The sequence below is a fragment of the Lissotriton vulgaris genome, chromosome 1_1, assembly GCF_964263255.1.
Source record: "Lissotriton vulgaris chromosome 1_1, aLisVul1.2, whole genome shotgun sequence".
In the NCBI taxonomy this organism is placed as follows: domain Eukaryota; kingdom Metazoa; phylum Chordata; class Amphibia; order Caudata; family Salamandridae; genus Lissotriton; species Lissotriton vulgaris.
The window spans coordinates 1408218239-1408243852 of NC_141685.1; the positions used below are offsets into that span (position 1 = coordinate 1408218239).

The 25614-nt window shown below is 44.5% G+C and overlaps 1 protein-coding gene across 1 annotated transcript in view; it reads right to left on the reverse strand.

Moving 5' to 3' along the window:
* The window catches only part of COG5 (component of oligomeric golgi complex 5), a 1241975-nt gene that overhangs the window by 298245 nt on the left and 918116 nt on the right, over positions 1-25614 (reverse strand). Inside the window, exon 12 of the mRNA XM_086929720.1 lies at positions 3103-3307. Within this exon, the coding sequence (XP_086785846.1) occupies positions 3103-3307 (205 nt within the window). The remainder of the gene's footprint in view (positions 1-3102; positions 3308-25614) is intronic.

A 25614-nucleotide genomic window follows, 5' to 3' on the forward strand; every position in this document is an offset into this window, starting at 1 on the left:
ATGAAGGTTTGCAGAGCAGGTTTCCAAGGAAACAAAGATTAGGTGCACAATATTTTGGAACACTGTATCCTTCAACGTTGACTAAACCAGAAACTCTACATAGGAATCTCTTCCTACTAAGTTCCGGCGGATTTTAACCTTTCACCCACTCCAGACGTCTATTGGAGTATTTACGGGAGAAAGGGCCTGTGTGAAAAAGCACGACTGAGATACTCTAACGTCTTGCGTTAGTTTTATCGCCTTACCAAACGTTGGGCGCCATGTAGTGTAGTTCCTATTTTCCCTATAGGCCCTGCGCATTGGAATAACATAAACAGCAGTGTAGACGTAGGACTGCGGTCTTCTAGGTCTCTACTGACTATGTTAGACTTAATTTAGGTTTGCGCCAGCTAGCTCAGACAAGAATAGGAAGTGATCAGCTTCCCTGGCTCAGACAAGAAGGGATTCAGCTTCCGACAACCGCATAAACATGACAACTTTGCTCCTCAGAATAAGAGTCAATCTCTAGAGTCGTGTGAAACAATAGACAGCTATTTCACTCAGTCAGTTGTGCAGATTTACTTTCACCAGGATGCAGAGAATAGAGAGGTGGGCGTTTTCAATAAAAATATATTATTTATTGAGCAGTCTTCCTTCTCATGCAAGAGAAATGAATTGCCACAATTGCAAGACTTGTTATCATGAAAAGTGCGTACAGTAAAAGGAGTATTACGAAATAATACTGTAAAAGCATTGATATGGTTTCTTAGCCATAAGATGGTTAAAATGAATAAAATATATACATTCATATATACATTGGCTAACGACCTCAACTGGTGCTTCTAACTACGCCTACCCCAGTGTACCTGACCTAAGCCTAATACAAGGGAGGGAGTAAGTAGCAGTTTAAGTTAAGTTGGTTTTGCCAAGAGTTTGTTTCAAGAATTCTCTCTAAGGGTTTAGTCAGCACCGTACCTCTGGAATAGAATGCAGGTCTGGTATCTCCTCTTTAGGACCCGATATCCCAGTCACCCGCAAGGGTAGGCTGGAAACGCCGGAGCTGGATTTTCTCGGCAGGAGAAAAGACAGCGTCTTTTTCAGCGCGTCAAGGAGGAGGGGCAGCGTCCGTGGGCTTCTCGCATCTGCTGGGCTCTGCAAGGGGACAGCTGATCTGCTCCAGTATTCACCACAACCGTGTGTTTGCTTAAGGCAACGTTGGTATATTTATACCTGAAAGGTGCCGAGTTTGACGTAAGTTTTTGGACATAAGACGTCACTAAAGATGTCACTAAGAACTGGTCGTTCTTACAGTGCTCGCAGGAGTTCTATTACTAATCAAAACAAAGCAAGCGGGGCTTTCCCAGGTTGCTGGGGGTTTGAGATGTCGAAAGAACTCGGTGTGCTATCTAGGAATCTAAGGAAGTTGCTTCTGCTGTGTCATGAACTGTCATGAACTGCAGAGACGAGTTACTGAAATATGGGTCTGATCGTTATGCCATTATAGGGATATGTATTGATTATAGCCGTATAGGGGCATGAGGTCACAATATTGATCGGGGTCCTAGATAAAACACAACAAGCTGACAGAGGAAGGGAAGTGTGGGTCTCCAAAGTGATGTGGGGTGGTGTCAGGGTGTGGATTTTAATAGTAAAAGCAGGATGATCCAGTATTGGAAATATGGCCCACAGCAGAGATTACACATAGAGATTAAAGATACTGGTTAGAGGAGCATTGGGAAATATAACAGTTGTGCTAGGGGGATACACTGTCCTTCTACTCTGTAAAAACAGGAAGATAAGGCCCAGAGGTTCTCTTCAGGTGGGTCCAGCATCTAAATGATTATGTGGCAAGGACGAGGCACTGGTAAAAGATGTGGATGAGAGACGAGGCATGGTGGATGGGGACTTGGAAGGAGTTCATATCCTTTGAGCACTGAAGGACTGACACCTTGTTTTGTCCTTCGCGCATTTCTGTGTTTCTAGACAGACAAGCTAAACATATTGGGTGTTCAACCTAAGGTCTCACCCCTGGTCACCAAGTACGGTGGAGTGCCAATGTTGAGTTCCGTGCAGGAAATGCATAATGTATTGAATGTGACACGGGTGGGAAGAGGAAGCCACTAAACGACATCTACTCCAGCTTCCCGTAAGTTCTGGGATATCAAGGAGGACAAGGCTACAGCCACGAATGTGCTTTATCAAATAATTCTAATACAGATTTACTTAAAATTACACTACACTGTGGCGCATAGTTCATAATATATGATCCTGCAGTCAACAATGGGATAGATAGGTCATGCAATATTTCCAGTCTTATGCACAAGTGTCTGTCAATTCCTCATTGCATGCACCTCCCTGCCACTGGTGTTCACTAAGAGCAATAGGTCCTGTGTGAATTGCAGTGAAAGCCTAGAGTACTGTTTGGGTATGTCGAAAATAGCTAACACAAGGAGTGGAAGAAACAAGCCTATAGGTGGGAAGAGTAAAGTTGGAAGTATCCCACTTAAAAGCCACCCGAGGCCTCATTTTAGCTTCTTTTATGTTTTTTCCCCGTATAATAACGCTCTCCTGCCACCCCTTAAAGTGAACATGTGGTTCTCTTCCTAGAAATACTGAGGCTCTAACAATAAAGCCAGAGAAACACACAGGAACCAACATCTTTCAAATGCCCCATCTTAAACATGTACATTGCGAGATCCGTTTCTAGTCGAGTGATTCGACTAAGAGATTATGACGGTTTGTTGCCTTTATTTAGCATATTGAATTATAACAAGTCATTCCTTGGACATCATTCTTACAAGGAGGAGTGATACACTAAGAGATTGAACAATCTGTAAGAATGTACTTTATCAAAGTATTGATAAGGGTTGCAGGGATAAGGGTACTTAGCGCTGTAGCCTTCTAGGCACAACAAGGAATGAACATCCAAGCATGGTAAAAACTAGCACACAACAGACTAGAGGATTCACCCAGTTTAAATGTAATAAAAGAACAATTTGTGCAATCACAACTTTTATACACATAGAAAAATATTTAACAGAAGGGAAGTCGACAGATCATCAGCTACTGAATGCCTCCCTCCTTAAAGTGAGTGATTAACCAGATTTGAAAGAAGGCACTTACTCATAATCGTGCTTCTTCAGCATGAATATGTCGCGTGTGTCATCTTCCATCTGTTGCAGCTCAGAAAGCAGCTCTGCGCTTCCGCTGGCGGCGAAGCAGCCCGGGTTGTTCTGACTGTACTGCTGGAGGCGTTTCCACAGGTCGTTGTACAACCTCAGCAGCTTGGGGTATTCGCCTTCGAAGGCTTGCTTCAGAAACGTGGACGCTGCACCAGAACCAATGACACGCATTTAGTGACGACGAACAGTAGCAGTGACATGGAAATAAGGAGGGAGCATTTTAAGAAACTAAACTCTTTTAAACAAGCAGTTCTCTCACGGCCAGCACTCAAACACCAAATTATCCTGTTAAAAGCGTCTCTCACATGGGGCCAGATGTACGCCCATTCTGTTTTGTGGGTCTCAGATTGTGATTTTTTGGCGACTTGTAATTTGCAATTCCCAATGGGGTGGCAAATTACGTGCCTCATCAATATTCATGAGGCAGGTCGCAATTTCCGACCCTTTAGGAATGGGCTACAATCACTGGGATGGTGGCCTGCTGGGGACAGCAGATCCCCATGTGTGTGTTTGCTTTTTAAATAAAACAACATTTTTTCCCAATTGAAGCCCGTTTTCCTTAAAGGAAAACATGATGTGTTTAAAAGAAAAAAAATGAAAAGGTTTTATTTTTACATTTTAAGGGCAGGCAGTGGTCCTGGTCCAATTGAACCACTGCCTGCTCTTAAAAACTATATTTGCTGCCTAACACAAAGGTGAAGGGGTCTCCTGGGGACCCATTCCCAATTGCAACTGGCTTACCACCAATTTGAAATTGGTGGTAATTGCAATTGTTTTGCGACCGTAAACAGTCGCAAAACAATCCTACATACCCCTGCAACTTGATATTAGGAAGGGACGCCCATGGCACACCCATGGCACACACCTTCCTAATAGCGACTCACAAACCATATTTTGCGGGTCGGTAATAGGTTACCATTCTGTGTAGAATAAATCTTTATAACAACGTGTGATTCAATCAACAGTAATCTTGAATAAGGAATTGTGATAAAGACTACAGGCCAAACAGTATTTACTAACAACTGAGGTTCAGCCAAACCGAACATTAATTAGAGGAGCAATTTGTAGGAGTTTCTCAAAGGAGAAAGGAAAGAGTGAGTACACCCTAGGTGAAAAGACAATCCAAAACTGAAATCAAAGACAGGAAAGTGAAGTACAATGTGAACATACAAGGTATATTGGTAGCTTTATATCAAAAGACAACAGTTTTATATTCAGTAAACTTAAAGACACAGGGAATTAATCATTTTATCATAATTATGAAAAACATTTTGTCTTTGTACATGCACAAAGACAGACTGGTTTTGATAACTGTGTCTTTTCACCTGGAATATACTCACTCTTTCCTTTCTCTTTTGAGAAACACCTACAAATTATTCTTCTAGATCATTTTCGTTTAATAACACTTAGTTCGGCTGAACAACAGATGTTCATAATACTGACTGTGCTGTAATCTTTCTCATAATTCCTTATTCAATATTACTGTTGATTGAATCACACATGTGGTTATAAAGATGTATTCTACACAGAAAGACCTCTGCAACAAAATCTTTTCTAAGAATGAGTTCCATGTGAACACTTGTTCCTAGGATAACTTGATACCCCTGTTGGTCTGGACATAAGGGCTGCTCTTGTTTTTGTTTCAATGTGGTAGTAGGTTACCAACTCTTAAAATAAGGTTTGTACCTGCTACAATCCTTTTTAACGGTCTCAAAAGGGCCGATTTGCCTTTTGTGACCACTAAAAACGGTTGTACATCTCGACCACGATGACAGGCTTTTAGATCAAGTGGTCGCCCAGGGCACACCATTGCCACGTCACTTGACAAAATAAGTTTGGATTTTGTATAATGTCATACACACTGATGGGGATATCCATACATAAGCTACACCTGCATGACAGTTACAAACATTTGTGCACAAACTGACTATAACATATATAAATGTTCACGTTAGCACACAGACTGCTCACAGGAAACGCACACAATGATTCCCCCACAGGCACAAATGCTGGCATGTGAACACAGACAGACAATCCAGACTCTCATAAACACAGCTGCTTTGCTGGCAAGTGGCACCAAGTCATGTGGGAAACCTTCTGACTGGCATGTTTTGCGGCATGTTTTGTGGACACAAGCGCACCATGGGCTGGGATATTGACCTTAGGAGATGAGCATAGCTTCTACTGAACCTAGAAGCCAGGAAAGCTGCCACTCTACACTTTTTTAGTCAAGGGGATAACCGGCCTGAATAAAATTATTATTTGGATTATCCTACTTATTTTTAACCACACACTTCACTGTATCTACACTTCATGTGCCACACCACCCCCACTTCAGCATACGACAAGGAACAAAAGATCTCCAACATAGAGCCCCTTTGTAGGAGCCCGTTGGGTATTGCAGCGCCAATCCAACGAGGAGCAGGTCCAAATTTGTATTTGTATTTGGATATTTGTAGAGCGCAATCTATCGCTCCCGAAGGAGCATCTTGGCGCTATGCAGATGTGTCCCGTAACGATGAATATCTAGATTGCTGCCATTGAGATACTGTCTGTTAAGTTATAAATCCAGGTTTTGAGATGTTTTCTGAAAACACTTTCTTTGTCGAGCATTCTGAGGTACTTGGGCATAGTCTTCCATGCCCTTGAAGCCAGTACAGTGAGTGTTTTACCTCCCTTGGTTTTGTACTTGTATCTGGGAATGTTAATTAGGTTGCCTCCGGAAGATCTCAGGCAACGTGGAGGGTCATAGCGTACAAAACGCTTCCTGAGGTACTTTGGGCCCATGTTATTAAGAGCTCTGAAAGAGATCAGTAAAAGTTTGTACAAGATCCTCTTATGGAGAGGTAACCAGTGTAAGGCCTGAAGAGCGGCAGAGGCAGAAGATCTTCTTGGTAATTTCAGTACCAGCCTAGCTGCCGCATGCTGCACGCTCTGCAGTTTTCTCAGGGTGGCTTTTCTCACTCCTGCCATCAGGCCATTGCAGTAATCTAACCGTGATAGTATTAATGCTACCACAACTGACTTTCTGGATTCAATGGGCAGGAAATCGAAAAACTTTTTGAGTGACTTGATTATGCTGAAGCAGCATCCTGCTGTGTTCCTTACGTGCTGGTCAAAAGAAAGGGCTGAATCAAACTCCTAAGTTTCTAGCAGAGTCCACCGAACTAGGCGGGGCAGGTGAATCTTCAGGCCACCAGTCTTTGGGACAGAACTTATGACCTTTACCTAACGGAATGATTTCAGTTTTGTTGGTGTAGCATCTTAGGTGGTTATTATTCATCCACTCGAAAACCTCCGTCAGGCAGATCTTAAACTTCTGTTCTGCATCGGTGGAGTGTTTGTCTATCGAGACAACAAGTTGGGTGTCGTCAGCGTACGATGTAACTACGATGTAACTAGAATCCCATGAGACTCTATCACAAATGATGAAGCACGACACCTAGCTTGCTGGGTGTGTGAGTAACCTAGTTCCGACAGAGCGGGATCTCTCTGGATCCTTCCACTTTAACAGTGCCTGACTTCCATATCATTTTTTATGGTAGTGGTAGATCGTCCGTCTGTTTATTTTCTAGGCATTACCTTGTTGAGGAACAGCAAACCTTTATTGCATAGATTCGTACAGGGCATTTCTGCTGGACCTCGGTAAAAAGCCCCCCCCCCGTACTCCCCTTTGTTGAACAACTGGGATATTTCCACCCATACTCATAGGCCCTCATTGCATGTGCCTTAGTGTTTCTTCTGACAATTATCACACTCGTTAATACCAACACTGATGTGTGCTGAATTTATGGGGTGCGTTAATTAGCACCAACTACAATGTTTGCCCTTAAAATGGGGCTTAGCATGCATATTTTGGTGGTTACAGCGAAATCTGTACGTCCCAGTATTCACCAGACATTTTTCTCTCTATACATTTTGGCAGGTTTTACTGCGGAAATGTAATCAGGGTGTGATCTTTATTGCAACCAGTAATTACCGGGTTCAGTAATCACTGCAACATTTTCATTGTAATCCTTGAGCATATAAGTATTTTTGCTGGGTTCACAATTTACTGGGTCAGTCGCAATGAGGACCATAAAGGTAAACACAAAACTGCATGTGCCAGTACGGTAAATAAACATAGAACTGGCTGAAGGTGTCCTATAGGACAGTGGCCCCCACTAACCAGCTAAGCTGATGAACAGAGATAAATGGACCAACAGACAAAAAAACATTTTGCTTTTAGATGTCGACCTTTTGGCTGCTGAACACTTTACTTTCTACAGCTTGTGTGGAATAGCGCATACAAGACAGTAACAAGATCTAGCTGCTTTTTCCATGACCTACACTCTGAATAAAAATTGGACATTATGTGTAGCATGTGTAGTTTTAAGGAGAAAGATCAGGTTTCGTTTTCTAGAAAAACAAACTAGGTTTTAAGTATATTCACAATGCCATTTGTTTCATTTTCACTCACCTAATGCGTTTTTGGTATTCTGCAACAATGTAGGAAAATACATTTGCCATAGTCATTCTTTCCCATTCTGTCACTTTGCTGGGCTACCAAATGTTTCCCTTTGCAATTAAATTTTAGAGGCCTTGTAGCCGTCCTTTAGTCAGTCCAGAGGTAGTGGCACGGACAATTACTGCAAAGGGCTGGTTTGAATCCTTCCTGTAAAGTTGAGACTTCTTTACCTGAAAGAGACCATTAGTTATAGATTCCTTACCTTGGAATTACCCCCAGGTGTCAGACTGGATCCGGAGAATTTATTTTATAGCATACCCTTGCACGTCGGTAGGTGGCATTGGTAGACTCCACGTTCGTCAGCGTTGGCATGGTCGCAGTGATGCAGATGCAGTGTCTACTTACAAGATGCCGCTGCACGCTGACGTCAGTTCTTCCTTTTCCGCACGAGTCAGTGCAGATCTGGACAGAGTGTGACAAACTCTTTTTCGACTTTTTTTCAACATCTTTTTTTAGTCTAACGACTACTGGTGCATGAGGGATGTCCAGCCGTCAGCCGGTTTCAAGCCCTGCGACTCCTGTCACAGGTTGCTGCAGTTTACCGATACGCACCTCGTTTGACTTTGGTGCCTGGAGAGCGACCACGACCTGAAGTCGTGCTCCGACTGTCGGGCCCGGAATCTGAAGTCTTTGCGGGAGCGGTCCCAAAAGCTTTTAGAGGCCCGGCAGTCAGCTCTGCATTGTTCGAGGTCCCGGTCGAGGGGAAGGTCGCGGGACCAATCGCAGAGCCATCACCATTTGTCGTCAAAGTCTTCACACTCATCGGGTAAGTCTAAGCACAAGAAGAAGGCGAAGAAGCATCGTCACTCTTCGCCTTCTACCCGTCCGTCAGCCGACGTGGGACCCGGAGCATCGCCACTCCTCAGTCTTCAAAGCTAAGTGGGACGGCTCCACGCTTACCTCCCTTTCCAGGAGCTGAAGGCTCCCCTGCCCAGCTTCGTGCCTTTTACGAAGCCCTCTACTCCATCTTTGGGCAACCCGATTCCGCTGGCGTGGCTTCGGGCCCCGCGGACTTGGCTGGGGGCCCTAGGCCTTCAATGCCGGCGGCTCCGGCCTCGGAGCCGCAGGGCCCCCATGGATCCAAGCCTGGATCCGGATCGGCCTCACAGTAATTCCCCAACGCCAATTTCAGTGGCAACACCCCCAACGCTGACTGTGTCCCCAGACTGACTCCACCCCAGCCTCACCCCCGACATGGACATGGTGCCAGACCGTTGTTGACTGACATCGGTACAGGCGGCAGAAGGTATTTTTGTACCGCTGTTTATCCCTGGCGTTCCCTACCACTCGGAGTGGCAGCCAGAGGAGGGTAAGGAGGACTGGGAGGGGTCTGGTGACCCTCTAGCAGACCAACTTGAGGAGCAAGACTGGCGAGAGGAGTTGGTGATGCCAGTGGTCTGGATACCTCCCCAGAACTTAGTATGCTTTCTCCCCCTACCGTGGATACGCAGGAGGGAGCCTCCTACGCTGTGGTGTTGCGTAGGGGGGCTGAGGCCTTGGGCCTTGAGCTTCTTACGGTGGCAGTCAGGACTAACCTCCTTACTGAGATGCTTCAGCCGGCATCAGCCTCTTCGGAGCCCCTGCTGTCTTTTAATGAGGCCCTCACTGACATCCTTCAGGGCACTTTGTCCAAGCCCAGCATAGGGTCTCCTGTAGATAGGATGATTGCCCAACACTATTGCCTGGCCCAGGGTGACCCACTTTTCCTCTCCCAACGCCCTACCCCGGAGAGCTTGGTGGTCCAAGCCTCAACATCCAAAGGCACTTTCCCAACTGCTCTCCCAGATAGGGAATCCAAGAAGCTGGACCATCTTGGGAAGAAGATGTTTTTTTCCGCAAGCTTAGGACTGCAGTCAGTGAACACCGCATGTCTATTGGGCCGTTACACACAGTCTTTGTGCGACATGGTTGCGCAAGTGCTGCCACATTGCCTGGAGGAGACCCGGGAAGTGCTCGCCAGTGATGTCGCAGAGGGTAGAGACGCAGCATATTTCGCAATCTCGTGTGGGCTGGATACCGCTGATTCATTGGGTAGAACGATTTCAACGTCTGTAGTCATGAGGCGCTACGCTTGGCTGAGGTACACTGGCTTCCTGGGGATGTGCGCCTGTTTGGCGACAAGGCGGACAATGCGCTCTGACGTTTCAAAGGCTCTAGGGCTCCGGACAGATCCTTGGGCCTCGCTGCCACCTCTCATCCCATGCAGTCTGCCTTTCGTGGCTTCGGAAAGGAGCGCCCACCACGCTCCACCCAGAGCCACAGGCCTGCGCAAGCTACCCAGCCTCTGTGCGGCCGGGAATGTGGGACCCACCATTGTGGGTCTGGTGGCTAGCGGGCAGGCTAGTCCACCAATGCCCCACCTGCAGCAGCCTCCAAGCCTTCCTAGTTCGACATTTCAGGCAAACCAGCTGTCAGTAGGCGACAGGATCTGCCATCACCTCCCCCACTTGCACAACATCACGTCAGGTGGGTTTTGCAGGTAGACCGAAGGGGCTACTTCCTCCCCTTCGGGACGCCCGCTCCCTCCATGCCACCTACACTCCAGTGCATGTCGGAGGATATTTTGGCCCTTCTCCACCAGGAAGTTATGGCTCTCCTGGCCAAGGGAGCTATCGAATGCGTCCCTGTGCCAGAAGTAGGTCGTGGTTGCTATTCCCACTACTTCCTGGTACCCAAGAAGGACAAAGCTCTGCATCCTATCTTACACCTCAGGGACGTCAACCGCTTCCTCCTGAAGGAGAAGTTCAAGATGTTAACTCTGGCTCACGTCTTGTCTGCCCTCTACCCACCGGCGTTACCTACGGTTCACGGCAGGCCATACGCATTTTCAGTTCACTGTGCTCCCCTTTGGCCTTACCAGCGCCCCTCGGATGTTCACGAAAGTGATGGCGGTGGTCGCAGCTCATCTGCGCGGATCAGGGGTTCCAGTCTTCTGCTATCTCGACAACTGGCTGTTGAACGCAGGCTCGCCCCAGGCTGTCGTCTCCCTCCTTCAGACTACGCCGTACCTTCTGCATCCACTGGGGTTCACTATCAACGTGCCGAAGTCACACCTGATTATTTTTGAGAAGTTTCTCTTCATCGGAGCAGTTCTGGACACAGATCAGTTTCGGGTCTTTCATACCGAGAAGTGAGTAGGGGATATTCTGGCTAAGATACCGATGTTATAGCCTCAATCCGTGATTTCGGTGAGACTGACCCTAAGGCTGCTGGGTCTCATGGCCTTCTGCAGCCTGCTGGTGGATCATGCCAGATGGCATATGCAGGCTCTGCAGTGGGACCTGAAGTTCCAGTGGGCACAGGATTAGGGGAATCTTTCAGATGTCGTCCAGCTCTCGGAGGAACTGCAAGTCAACTGCAGTGATGGGTCACAAACCAGGATTGGATTAGCAGAAGATTCTTCTCCCTTCCCCAACCAGAGTTCTCAGTAGAGACAGATGCGTCACTTCTGGGATGGGACGGCTACATGGGGGATGCGGAGATCAGAGGCCTCTGTTCTCTGGCAGAGTCCGGGCTCCACATCAACCTCTGGAGTTCAGGGTGATTCGCCTTGCCCTGAAGGCATTCCTTCCCTCTGTGGAAGGAAGAGTAGTGCAAGTGTTCATGGACAACACCACCATGTGGTATTGCAACAAACAGGGCGGGATGGGGTCGTGGACCCTATGTCAAGAGGCTCTTCGCCTTTTGACATGGCTGTAACATCAGAGCATGCCCCTGTTCAATCAATCAATCAATCCATTTGTAAAGGGCACTACTCACCCATGAGGGTTTCAAGGCGCTGTGGGAGAGGCGGGGGTGCTGCTACTGCTCGAACAGCCAGGTCTTGAGGAGTCTCCTGAAGGCCAGCAGGTCCTGTGTCTGTCGCAGGCGGTTGGGGAGGGTGTTCCAGGTTTTTGAGGCAAAGTGGGAGAATGATCTGCCTCGCCGGATGCGGGGGACGGCGGCGAGGTTAGCAGAGCGAAGCTGGCAGTTCAGGGTGTAGAAGGTGAGTCGGTTGTTGAGGTACTCTGGTCGGTGTTGTGATGTGCTCTGTGAGCGTGGGTGAGGAGCTTGAAGGTGATCCTCTTGTTGACGGGAAGCCAGTGCAGGTCTTTCAGGTGGGCTGTGATGTAGCTGTGGTGGGGGATGTCGATGATGAGGTGACTTCTTCCCAGACTGCTGAAGAAGATCAAGCACGATGAGCCTAAGTAATTCTTGTGGCTCCGGACTGGGCATGAAGAGTCTGGTACCCCGAGCACTTGAGCATGGCCATTGATCCTCCGATCAAACTGCCTCTTCGGGATGATCTTCTGTTGCAGAAGCAGGGGACGGTCCTCCACCCAAACTTGTCCAGTCTCCACCTCCTTGAGTATGTCACTTCGGTACCATCATAACTGAAAAAGAATTTTAAATTGCATTTCTGTCAAGATACCTGCATTCGAAGGACAGAGCCTTCTTGGTAGTTTTAAGATTTAATACAAATGGCAGAGCAAGACAGGAGCACAAGCTTGTTTGTTCATCCTGTCAAAAACTAGAACAATTTGCCCTTTTATGCCTGGAAATAAGTTGGTTACATGGCATTTCTGAATAGCATGTTAAATAAACGTATGATGCACAGCTGCTTCCTAGAAATGAGCATCCTGGTGCTAAATATAGTAAACAGCATGGTGGAAAGTTAATATGAAGAGAAACGCCAAGTTTTGAGTCTCTTCTTTAAGCTTTGAGTCAAATAGATGTTAGAAGTTCACTCTAGCTCTTAGGAGCCTGGCACAAATCCTGCCTCCTCCCTCGTTCTGACTACGATGCCCAGAAAAGAAAGGAGCCCGTCATTTGAGGAATGCAATGATCTTTTGGGTGCGAAGGGCTCTAAAGGGCTCAAATAATACTAAGGAATTTCCACAAGGATTTATGAGGCAAAGAATTTTTCGAAATAACTTGTTTGTTTATGGTTATCCAGTGAAAGTAGTGACGAAAAGGAGATGTAATTGGTGAGGTAGATAGGGGATAAGTCTTCTGCGTTCTGTCCTCTTTGTAGTGGTGCTAGAACGCCAGAGGAAGCGCCTTTCATCATTTGGAGGCCATAGTCTAGCCTTTAAATGATGACTGCATGGAAGAAAGATGTATGCACTCGAAAGGGAGAATTATAAATATTTTATGGAGCATTAACAAGATGACAAGAGTGAGTAGTCTTGATGTGACATTAAAAAAATCCTTGTCAAGGATGACCCCTATGTTTATTACTGAAGAGACAGAGAGGGAATCTTTTCCTAAAGCAGAAGGATACCAATAATTTGAGAAAATATGGGCCTAATCGGTTATAGGGGCATCTCAGGGTTGTCTAAGTTTAGTTTCAGACAGTTTGAAAGTATCCATAGTGAGACTTTGCACATACATACCAGAAAGTTGGCTTTTGTCAATGAGGGTTCATTTGAGATAGAGATGACTAGTTCTTGTCATCGCATAGTATATCAAAGTCGAAAGATTGCACTAAGCAGGTAAGTGAACAAATACAAATCTTAAAAAGGGTGCGGATTAATGCAGACGTCTATCGGACAGCTTGTTTTATGGACAATGCAGAGGCTCTAAAAGAAGTAGAACAGACTGACTACAATCTGTGATAAACAAACAATATCAGCCATTTCAAAGCAGCCAGATCAATACCTATTTCCTGAAGGCACTCACTCGGAAAGAATGATAGGAGATAACATGTCAAAAGCAGTGGATTGGTTCAGCATGACCAGGGAGACAGAGTGGAAGAAAGGGTAGCAGGCCTCCAGCCACAAGGAATGGCATAATGGGTGAATCCTATAACAGTGTTTAATTGAAATCGGAATGCCAATGGAAGGTGGAGAAGCCACCAGTGTTTCCGTGCCAAAGGAGCCGATAATTTGTAATATGTGGAGGTGTAAATTAGGGCTCAAGTATGCAAGGGAATTGTTCCAGCCTGAAAGATACAAACATCTGTATAGTATTGGTAAAGAGGGAAAGAACGTAGCCACACACGTAGGGCATTCAATGCCAATGAAAATGAGACAGACGTTTGTCTGATCACAGTAGGATAGTGCAATCCAAAACTTCGCTCACGTTTTAGACATTTTGGAACCAGCTGTTAGACATTGGAATGTCTTGGGCATTTGCAGAACTTTAGAGGACTGCTCTAAAGAACTTGAGAAAATTGTAGTGTTAGAGAAAGGTTCTAGAAAGTGACACACTATCAGATGCCAAAAGAACTCCAGAAAAGCTTGAAAAGACTATCGCTGAATTTAACACCGTAGAACAGAAGAAAATAAAAAAATACAAAATGGCATTAGAAACTGTAGCAAAGTAGGAGTCTATTGCTATTTGAAAGACTAGCTTTACACACAATCTTGTAAGACAGAATAATATTGGGGCTTGTTACAAAAATCAGACATTTGGCACCTTATCTGAATATTGAAACGGTTTGAAGGAGGAGTTTGAACCATATTAGACAATTTGACAAGGGCTCAACAAAGATACCACCTTTCTTTAGACCAGCAATCAGAGAGAAGACGAGGTCGATCAATGGGCAATCGATTTTACAATCATCAAGGCGAAAGACATTCCTGCTGCAAATATTAAAGATGGGGGTACACACAATTAATCTAAGTACAACTCCAAGATTCTACTCCTCTTGGCAGAGTACAATGCCCCTTAGCACACAATGTGCCTAACTCACAAAACAATATAATATCTACCTTTAACATGTGTAGTCATATCCTCTTTTCCACCAAGAACGATCTACTCAGTACTTTAAAATTCACAAAAATATCAATAATATTCCATGTTGCCTTATTATTTCTGGATGTGGATAGGAAAATACTTTGATTCATTTAAGGCTTTGTACCACACACACTTACATGAGGGACAATAAGGACCTGATTCAACTAACTGAAGATATAGAGTCTGACACCGACACACTAGTTGGTTTGGATAGTAAATCCTTATATGTGAATATTTCCCAAATGAGTGGCATGTATATAATTGAGAATTTACTGAACTCTGTGCCAGATCCCACAAGAGTACCCATATCCTTCCAAATTGAACTCTTAAAAGCAGCTTTACATAACAACCTTTTTTTGTTTAAAAATACATTTTATCTGCAGACAAGGGGTTTTAATGGGCACATGCTTCGCACCCATTTTTGCCATTATTTATGTAGACCATCTTGAGACTTATCAGATACTAACACTTATATATGGATGATCTCTTGCTCACTATGGAGCAGGAGTACTGAATTCCTTACTAACTTCATTGGTTGGTTAAATAATGCACATTAACATTTATCCGTTACCTTTGACTCCAAATAGATGGCCTTCTATTTTTGGATCTTACGTTAAAAGTATGAATTGGTAAATAGGAGCTTCATTATACCGCAAACCTACAGAGCATAGTCCACTACTTTTATACCCAAGCCACGACCTTAAAAAGAGTGACAAACAATCGATCCTTTGTGTACAATGTTCAGTTCCCACACAGAGTCACAAAAATATTTTCAAAAGACTATCCCATCCTACATACCACTGACCTATTTACTGAACCACAACTCTTTTCTTATAAAGAAGTGGGGGGATGGGGGGGGGGGGGGGGGAGGGGGCTCCAAGACCATATAGCGTGAACAAAAAAAAAATTTAAATTACTAAGCACGCACAAATAGTATGAGCTTATCTCTAATATTAGGGCACTGCAAATGCCATAATTGCTATGTATATGCCCACAAAATGAATACCAAGGAAATCAGACAGTACAGCAGTTCGCATTTTACAATACACCAATGTAACTCATCTAATATAGTGTAAGCCATTTGGTGTCCCTGTAGACCAACTTAAATTGACTACATCACACAAAAAATGAGACTATGTATCATCTAACACAAAAGTAAAATTCACTGCAAGACCGAAAATGCCCCAATTGTCTGACACGTCACTGCTAGCAATCATACTGAGACTGAATTGAGATGGCGGATTGTAGAAACAAACAACATTACCTCCTAGGTGGGGTAATCTTCAATATTTACTTATGAGACGTGAGTTTTGCTTGACCACTAAACGTTATTTAGTGCACAATGGTTCAAACAGTGTTTGGGCAAAATATCGTAATTAAAATATAGGGAGACAGAAATATCAGAAATTAAATATTGCGACGCACAAATATCGTGATAAACAAATACCATTGACAAGGATATCGTTTTTTGAGGTAAGAAATATTGTTGTGAATAACAGATATTTTAATATCATTTTCAGTAATATAGTGCTTAAAAATATAATTTTGAAATTATTTTATTGTGTTTTAGTTGAGATATTAATCTTGTGTTGCCACTGTTTAGATACATTTTATCAATTGTTTTTAAAATATAGCTTGTAATTTTAAGTTATTAGAATTTAATATAATTTATAGTGTTGTAGCGGGTTGTTGGGTTTGTAGGGAGAGAGGGTGGGAAGATAATGATGTAATAAATAGGAATTATTTAATAAATGTTATTTAATTATATAATTGATTTTTACTATGTTAATGTATGTAATGCTGATTTATTTTCAATATATGTTATTCACAGGCTGTTAGTTTTGATGGGGTGTGGGAAGAAAGTTAATTAACAAGGAATTATTACAGGTAAAACATTTAATTGATTGTTTATGCAATTTATGGAATACTTCCTGTTTTACTTATATTTTAGTTGCAGGCTTCTAGGTTTGTTGGTGTAGGGTGGGACGTTAATTAAATAATCAACAATTTATTAGTAATCTTCAATTATTAAATAGATTTTTAATTATGTAAAACATGGAACACAGATTTATTGTACTTATATTTTAGTTGTGGAATGCAAGGTTTGCAGGGGCATAGAGTGGAAATGTAACTAAAAATAATTACAATAAATTATTCATTGTTAAATGTTACATATATTTAGAATATGTAAGTTATTAAATAGTTATTTTTTAATAATATTTTAGGTGTAGGGTTTTAGGGGTAGAGGTGTGAAGTGAATTAATTAGTAATTGAATACATTTTTTCATTAATTTATACCCTTTTACAGAATAGTAATTATGGAAACTGATGAATTACTTTTAGCTTTTTGATATATATATATATTCACAGAAAAAACCATAGGTTATAGTGGATATATAGTTAGGAATTTGCATTTACAAAACCTTGAAAATTCAATGAAAAAACCATAGGTTATAGGCCATATATAGTTAGGAATTAGCATTTACAAAACCTTATTTTACTCGCATAAAACCATTGAAATTCCATATATAGTTAGCTAACTATAAGCGCTAACTATATATCGCGCACCCGCAATCCACTGCTGATGATGTCACATATTACATCATTCATGACATGGTCAGTGACATCACTGATGACATCACTGATTACAACATCCAGTGACTGTATGTTTCTGTAAAGTTAAAATATGTTTCACATATTGAAGAATGAGTGGATGTATAAGTGTCTGGATGAAGAATTTAGTAGGTGCATGACTGACTGTATGAGTGAGTGATTAAATGTGTCTCACTGAGTGCATGGGTTAGTGACTAAACTGTCTTAATTCGTGCATCAGTATGTTTGTTGTTGTGTAAACTGCTGCTTGTGTTGATCAGTAGCTATAAGAGTAGCCATATGGGTTATTGATTGGTTGCCCAAATATTTGAATGGGAGGCTGAGTGTGTGTGTGGGTGGCTGGGAGGTGCGTGACTCTGTGCATAGATGTGTAAGCAGTTGATTCACTAGGAGTATGAGTTCAAGAGTGCATGTGGAAACAGCTATATGAGCGGTTGACTGTGCATGGGTGTGTTGGTGAGTGAATGGATTTCTCATTGCTACATGTGCAAGTAAGTACGTATGTAAAACACAATACATGTGAGAGTTGAGATATATAAATAACTGAACATAAGAGCCAGTGAATGTGTGAGTGGCTGTATCGATCACTGTGAGCTTGTATCAGGGATTATATAAGAGAGTAAATATGTGTTATTATATGTTTGAATAAGTAAGATGTGTATAACTGTATAGTTGAGGAAATGGAGGTGTGATTGATTCTTTGCATGACTGACTAGGTGTGTGAGTAAGTCCATGGATGAGTGACAGTCTGTGAGTGTCTGTTTATACTGAGTGTATGTAAGGTTATATTAGAGTCTGAAGAGGTTCATTGTATTATCACATGAGTGATGTGATCAGTGATGACAAATGAGATGTCATCAGTGATGTCATTTGAGTTGTCATCAGTGATGTCATTTGAGATGTCATCATTGATATCATTTGAGTTGTCATCAGTGATGTCATTTCAGATGTCATCAGTGATGTCATCAGTGATGTCACTGACCATGTCATGAATGATGTAATATGTGACATCATCAGCAGTGGATTGCGGGTGCGCGATATATAGTTAGCGCTTATAGTTAGCTAACTATATATGGAATTTCAATGGTTTTATGCGAGTAAAATAAGGTTTTGTAAATGCTAATTCCTAACTATATATGGCCTATAACCTATGGTTTTTTCATTGAATTTTCAAGGTTTTGTAAATGCAAATTCCTAACTATATATCCACTATAACCTATGGTTTTTTCTGTGAATTTCATTGGTTTTTTAATAGCAAATATGAAAAGCTTTAAAATGTCAAGTACGTGATAGATAAAAACATTTTCGTATTTATGCACGCTGATGTGCTTTGAACGCTGCCCCCCCCCCCTCCCCTCTTTTGCCTTTGTTAGTACTCTCTCTTTGCAGATACAGAAGGGCAGTTAACGCAGGCCTTTACCCCCGTTGTAATCCGTCGTACCTCCTTGTCTCTCCATTTGATTGATTGTTGTCCAAGCATTTACTGTTTTAGAATTGGTTCTCTTTGGATCATTCTCTATTTACAAACAAGCACAAAGTCGCAATACTCTGTTTAGTCTTTGCAGATAGTGAAAAATCGTGTAAAAAAATAAAAGTAATCGAGCAAAATCAGTAGGCCACTAATTGGATCTCTTTTTGACCTCGCTAAAATAGAAATATTAGGAACAACCCTTCTTGAGAAATACGAAAATAGTGAGATGAACTGAGCTCCACACCATGAGGGCTGCAAGACAGCTCGGCTCCATCACCCATCCCGCACAAAATAATGACAAACCCTATGCAAATATTAAAAATATAGACAACACACCAGCAAAGAAATAGGGTAAAACATTTTATTAAAAAACTATTTACATAACGTTGGTTTATAAGATGATGTCAGTAGTGGACCGATGTGTGAATAGATCGAAAACAGCACAAGGCTCCAAGATCCGGATAGCAAGCTCCTGGATGTTGGGTGCCATAGTTTAGAGTTCTGAATTTCAGCCTTTTTCAATGCCTGTGCTTTGTTGAATCAAAATGGCGGTTTGACACAAAGCTGACTCAAGCGTTGTTACTGATGCTATGCAGACCAAAACTGGTTTTCAGTTTGTACATTTTTCTAGATTTTTCAATCCAAGTTTGGTTGACTTTGTAGAACGATGGCTTCAGATTTTCAACATACGGTGTGGTGGCGCTGACTGGGAGGGGGCGCTTCGCTCCTGCCCCCTCCCCAAGTAAGATTTTCATACGTGAAAGTACGTTAATGGTTTTGGTCCCCGAGATGCTTCGATGTCACTACCATTCTCAAATAGCATAAGTTCTGGATGTTGGGTGCCATAGTTAAGAGTTCTGAGCAGCGCTTGTAACACTGTCTGAAGCTTATTTCCTCCTACTGCAGCTTCACTATTCTCAAAGTAAGTGAGTGTCGTTTGTGGACCTGACTGCATTAGAAAACAATATGATATGTTACCTTCCTAAACAGCTTGACGGAGGCCCCTGAGGGGCGCTGTGATGGCCATGGACTCGGAGAAGACGCTTGGCTCCGACACCCTCCCCAAGTCTTATAGCACTGGTGTAGCCTGAGATCGCCCCCGACATAGGCGGCCGGCTCCCGGGGTCCGGCGGTACTTTTTGCCTTTTGATGACTCTTCAATTCTGGACCTTGTCCCACAATCCGTTTGACCTGAAGACAAGCTGTAGTGAGGCGCCCCTTTATCGTTTTAGTTGCCATTCCGCCCGCTTTTGCTACACTGTGCCTCTTCCGCCATTCAGCTGTTTTCCGCCCGCTCTTGCGACTACAGCGTCTCGCTCACCATGTAGTTGAGATGCGCCCGCTCTAGCGGTGCAGCGATAGGCGGCTGCCACAGGACTCTCAAAATGGCGGCCGGCTCTTCGGTTTTGGGCCTGGTCCACTAAAATGGCCCTGGGACACCTTGGAACTCGGACGCTTGTCTGCTAGGGCTTGGATCCCATTCTCGAAAAGCGTCCCCTCAGCCGTGAAGATTCTACAAAAGTCATGGGGGCCTCCGACTCCCGCAGGCTTCTGGTGGGGAGCGGCTGCCATGATTGCTCGTGGAATGGCCACGACGGAGCTACGAGATGGTAGTGGTCTCATGCTGACGCCAGCTTTAGTCTGAAACATCCAGAAACACTGTAGACTACCAATTCGATCAGTTCCGGTAGCGCCCCAACATGACCCGGAAGAGAAGAACTTGCCCACCCCTCTTTGACTGATGGTTCTTGTTGCCTGTCCCCTCTGTTGTCATTTAACAGAACTTTTTGGACTACTGAAAGGGGTTGTGTTCTGAACGCTGGTTGGTGGAGACATTTACACTATATTCTTGACCTACGTTGTCGCGTAATGCGTTTTATGACACGCCGCGTTAGCGCACCCGGAAGTGATCCGAGGCGCGGCGCGCAGCGCGTAACGTAAGCATAACAGGTCATGTGACTTGTTAATAAAACTTTTCATTGGTTCATTTTACTTTTGTTAATTTAATGATGAAAAGCTTGGTCATATGACCTAAAAATTACGCTTTTTATTATTTTCGAACAATATTTTTTTTTCAAACATATGTTATAATATTCCAGGCTAATGTACTTTCCCGGAAAATTTACAACTGTCTGGCAAGTAAAATATATTCCTTTTTCGAGAAAAAGGGCGTTTCTTCCTTCCATGACGGAGCCGTTGAGTAAAAGAGATTCGGCCTGCTGTCTTAGTCGCCGATGCGCCTGATTATCAGATTCTTATCGATCACTTTATGTTGCAGACATGAAAAACACAACTGCCCTTGACCATTTATCTTTACTGCGTTCCTACATATTATACCTTTTATCCGTCATGTAATTGGACTGCTTTATTTCACTTGCCTTTTACTGATTCGAAAACAGTCACTAAAAGTAAAAACTTTACAAATGAAAATACTACTACCGTGTTTTGTTTTAAAAACCTTTATTGTGAAAATGTCAGTATACAAATACGGGCCTATAACCACGTGGGCCGGCCACGGAGCAAACTCAAATCGTATATGATGAGGAGACATTTACACTGTAGAAGAACGTAACGAGCGGGCCATTAGGTGACAAGAACAAAGGTGTCTAACAGTTGCGGAATCGGTGGACGTACATTTTGTAATTAAAATACGACAGGGCCACTTACAATAACATTTTCTAGATATACATTTGCGGGCAAAGAGTTACGAGTCCCATTTATACCGGCGCCATTTTGGGCGAGGCCGGGCAGGTCCAAGATATAGTCAAAATGTCTCCACCAACCATCGGCCAGACCAGAACCCCTTTCGGCCCTTTATGCTACAAGATGGTGTCTTCCATTCAGAAAATATTGGTGGCAGCATTTTGAAAGGAAACAGAAACAGCCGTTCTCCTAGTGAGTTTCACATTGTTACATTTAGGAAGAATGTTGAAGAGTAGTATGTGGAAAATCTGAAGCCATTTTTCTACAAACTCTCAATCAGACTTGGATGGAAAAAAAAACCTGAAGAATGTACAAACTGAAAACCAATTTTTGTCTGTATAGCACCAACAGTAACGCTTGAGTCAGCTTTGTGTCAAGCCGCCATTTTCATTCAATCAATAGCGTCCCCCTGCACACATTCAGGGACCTGGTCGTGTCTTTAGATGAAACGCATTGTAGGAAAAGAAGCAGAAAGGAAAAGGAAAAAAGTTCCGCCGGACCTAGTGAAGCTGCAGCAGGTGCAAATAAGCTTCAGACAGTCTTACAAGCACTGCTCAGAACTCTCAACTGAGGCACTCAACATCCAGGACTTGCCATTCGGATCTTAGCGCCTTGTATTTTTGTTTTGTTCTTGATGGAGGGGAAACAACAAAAAACAGGCATTGAAAACGGCTCAACTGGAGCAAAAAAAAAATTACTTCTTGGGTGCATTAGGGCATTTATGATTTTCGAATGCCGTATTCATCATGTTGATGCTCATGTTGCCATAGGACAGCATAGCACCACAGTGTATACAAGTTAACTTCATATGTTCAGATGAGGCAGGTGGCATATTTAGCATTCACCTTCTTTGATCCAGGAGGGATGGAGAAAAACTGCCAGATGAAACTTGAAACTTGGCCATCCAGATCTCGGCGCGTTCGACTCACTGTACCGCAACAGTGACCGCAACTCAGCTGGACACGCCGTCTTTCGGCGCAGCATTGTAGGATGGCCACACCAGTGCGGCAATTTGCTAGACACCACCTCGGTGCCATCCGGATCTCGGCGCGTTCGAGTCACTGTACCGCAACAGTGACCGCAATTCAGCTGGACACGCCGTCTTTCGGCGCAGCATTGTAGGATGGCCACACCAGTGCGGCAATTTGCTGGACACCACCTCGGTGCCATCCGGATCTCGGTGCGTTCGAGTCACTGTACCGCAACAGTGACCGCAACTCAGCTGGACACGCCGTCTTTCGGCGCAGCATTGTAGGATGGCCACACCAGTGCGGCAATTTGCTGGACACCACCTCGGTGCCATCCGGATCTCGACGCGTTGTGCTGCCTTCGGCCTATTCGCACATCGGTCCGCTACTGACAGTGACCGCAACTCAGCTGGACACGCCGTCTTTCGGCGCAGCATTGTAGGATGGCCACACCAGTGCGGCAATTTGCTGGACACCACATCGGTGCCATCCGCATCTCGACGCGTTGTGCTGCCTTCGGCCTATTCGCACATCGGTCCGCTACTGACAGTGACCGCAACTCAGCTGGACACGCCGTCTTTCGGCGCAGCATTGTAGGATGGCCACACCAGTGCGGCAATTTGCTGGACACCACCTCGGTGCCATCCGGATCTCGACGCGTTGTGCTGCCTTCGGCCTATTCGCACATCGGTCCGCTACTGACGCCGCCTCACGTGCCAACGGATTTTCTACGCTTTTTGTAGCCCTATGCCGCAGAACAGGTCATGTGACTTGTTTATAAAACTTTTCATTGGTTCATTTTACTTTTGGTTTCCTAAAGATGGAAGGCTTGGTCATATGACCTAAAAATAACACTTTTCATTGGTTTAGAACATTTTTTTTCCCAAACGATGAAAGCCCCACCTTGTTTCTGGATCATTCAGACTGAAGCTGGCGTCAGCATGAGAGCACCACCATCTCGTGGCTCCGTCGTGGTCATTCCGCGAGCAATCATGGCAGCCGCTCCCCACCGGAAGCCTGCGGGAGTCGGGGGCCCCCAAGACTTTTATACAATCTTCACGGCTGAGGGGACGCTTTTCGAGAATGGAGCCCAAGCCCTAGCAGGCAAGCGTCCGACTTCCAAGGTGTCCCAGGGCCATTTCAGTGGACCAGGCCCAAAACCGAAGAGCCGTCCGCCATTTTGACAGCCATGTGGCAGCCGCCTATCGCTGCACTGCAAGAGTGGGAGCAACTCCACAACATGGTGAGCGAGACGCTGTGGCCGCAAGAGCGAGCGCAACTCAGCTAGATGGCCGCCACCTGGGGAGGCCCGTTCACGCCGCCTCCCCCCCCCCCCCCCGGGCCGCCGCACGCCAATTTTCGGAGCAGCATTGTAGGATACCAAAACCAGTGCGGCAGTTTACTGGACATCACCTGGGTGCCTGTCGTACATGTTGTGTCAGCCATGTGACACTGGACACAGACCGCTACTGACGAGGCCTCCCCCCGCACCACCCGGGACGCCCCACGCTGTTTTTCTGTGCTGCATTGTAGGATCCCTAAACCAGTGCGGCACCCAGGCGACATCACCTGGGTGCCGTCCAGAACTCTGCACGTTGTGCTGCCTTGGGACTATTCGCACAACAGACCGCTACTGACGAGGCCTCCCCCCGCCCCACCCGGGACACCCCACGCCAATTTTCGGAGCAGCATTGTAGGATCCCTAAACCAGTGCGGCACCCAGGCGACATCACCTGGGTGCCGTCCAGAACTCTGCACGTTGTGCTGCCTTGGGACTATTCGCACAAAAGACAGCTTCTAACCATTGTTGCTTTTTGTGTTAATAAATGTTTAAATGTTTTTAGTTTTTGTTCTGTTCATTATCGTTAAAAGTTAATAAAGTTTTATAACCTTACTTTGTTGGAGTGTTATCTATTTTTTGAAAAACGGGTGAATGGGGCCTTGAATCGGGTTATTGTCATGTGTGGGCTTTGGAAGTGTGCTGCTGCAGGATCGGACATTTCAAACTCAAATGCACGTTCTTTTTCTTACCTTTCCGAAGCATGGAGCGCAATAGCAAGCAGAGAAAGGGTGATGCACGTGTTGAACACTACCTGACCTGGCAAGTTGCTGGCAGTGCCCCCCCGCCCGCTCCTGAAAGAGGGCACACACACACCGCCGCCCCGAGTACTTCAGAAATCTTTAAAAGACCATGCGCTTGTTCATGAGGCTTAAATGGTTTATCACCTCTTCTAGAACCCCTACATCGACCCTCTGACGTTTCATGGAAAAATTACCATGTAACACAATACCAAGCCCTATCAGCTGAAACCCCCAAGGAATCGTGGGGCATATTAGCAAGGGGGTTTATCTCCGCTTTTTTGGCTTTAAAAACCATGAAAGCGGAGATAAAATTATTTCCCTATTATCAAGCTGTCGCTAACACCAGTTAGTGACACCTAAAAGGAGATTGCGACCATCTTGGGCCCGGCTTTGCATGTCAGTGATACTTATCACTAATGACATGCAAAGTGGCGTGCCAAGATGTTAGCGACTGGAAACAGTCCCTAACATCGCTACCTTCTATTACCAACTTTTGGAGATATTCGCACTAAGCGCGAATATCTCCAAAAGCTAACACCTGCCCTGAGCAGGTCTTAGCCATGTTATCCAATGGGAGGTGGATAACATGGCTAAGAGCATTAGGTCGATAATACATGAATATCGCTGACTTTTCTGCGATAATAGCAAGGTTTATCTGCGATAAAAATCGCCGATGTGCGGCGATAATTTTTGTCTCTAAACAAGTTATAGACAAAAATTATCGCTAGTTGTTAGTAATATGCCCCCGGGTTTTTGCTTGCAGAAATCGGGAGGCGGGAGACTAGCACTGAAATCAGTACTCACACGCCTGAATCAGGAGAATTGGCATGTCTGAATTCTCTACAGCTGGGGCCATAAACTACATCCGCAGGGGTAGGTGATAGCCTGGGACCAGCCTAGCATCTAAAATGGCTGCCGTGCACGACAAAATTGTGGCATTCGAAAAAAGGCAAGATGGCGCAGCCGCTGGAAGAGATATATCAACATATATCAGCCTCCTCAGCCACCCTCAGGAAACATAGGGGATTAGGATATGTCTCCCGCACCCCCTTATACCTAGTACTTTAATTAACGAAGCACAAAATGGCGAATTCCCGTTTCGCTACCAGTTTGCGGCCCAGTTCGCGGCCCGTGAAGCGCTTCTACCGTGAAAAATCATTTTTTTTTTATTTTCCCCACGGGACCCTTTAATAACCCCAACAACATTCCTAGGGGGTCAAGAGGGGGATACCTTGCCCCCTTTCATTAAATTCCCCCTTAGTTTTTCACCTTTTCTTCTCTCTCGATCCTACCGAGAGACAAGATGGCGGCCGCTCCGGACTGTCACGCAGCAAAAAAAAAAAAAAAGCTCACGCACAGCCGCTGGAAGAGATGTATCAACATATATCA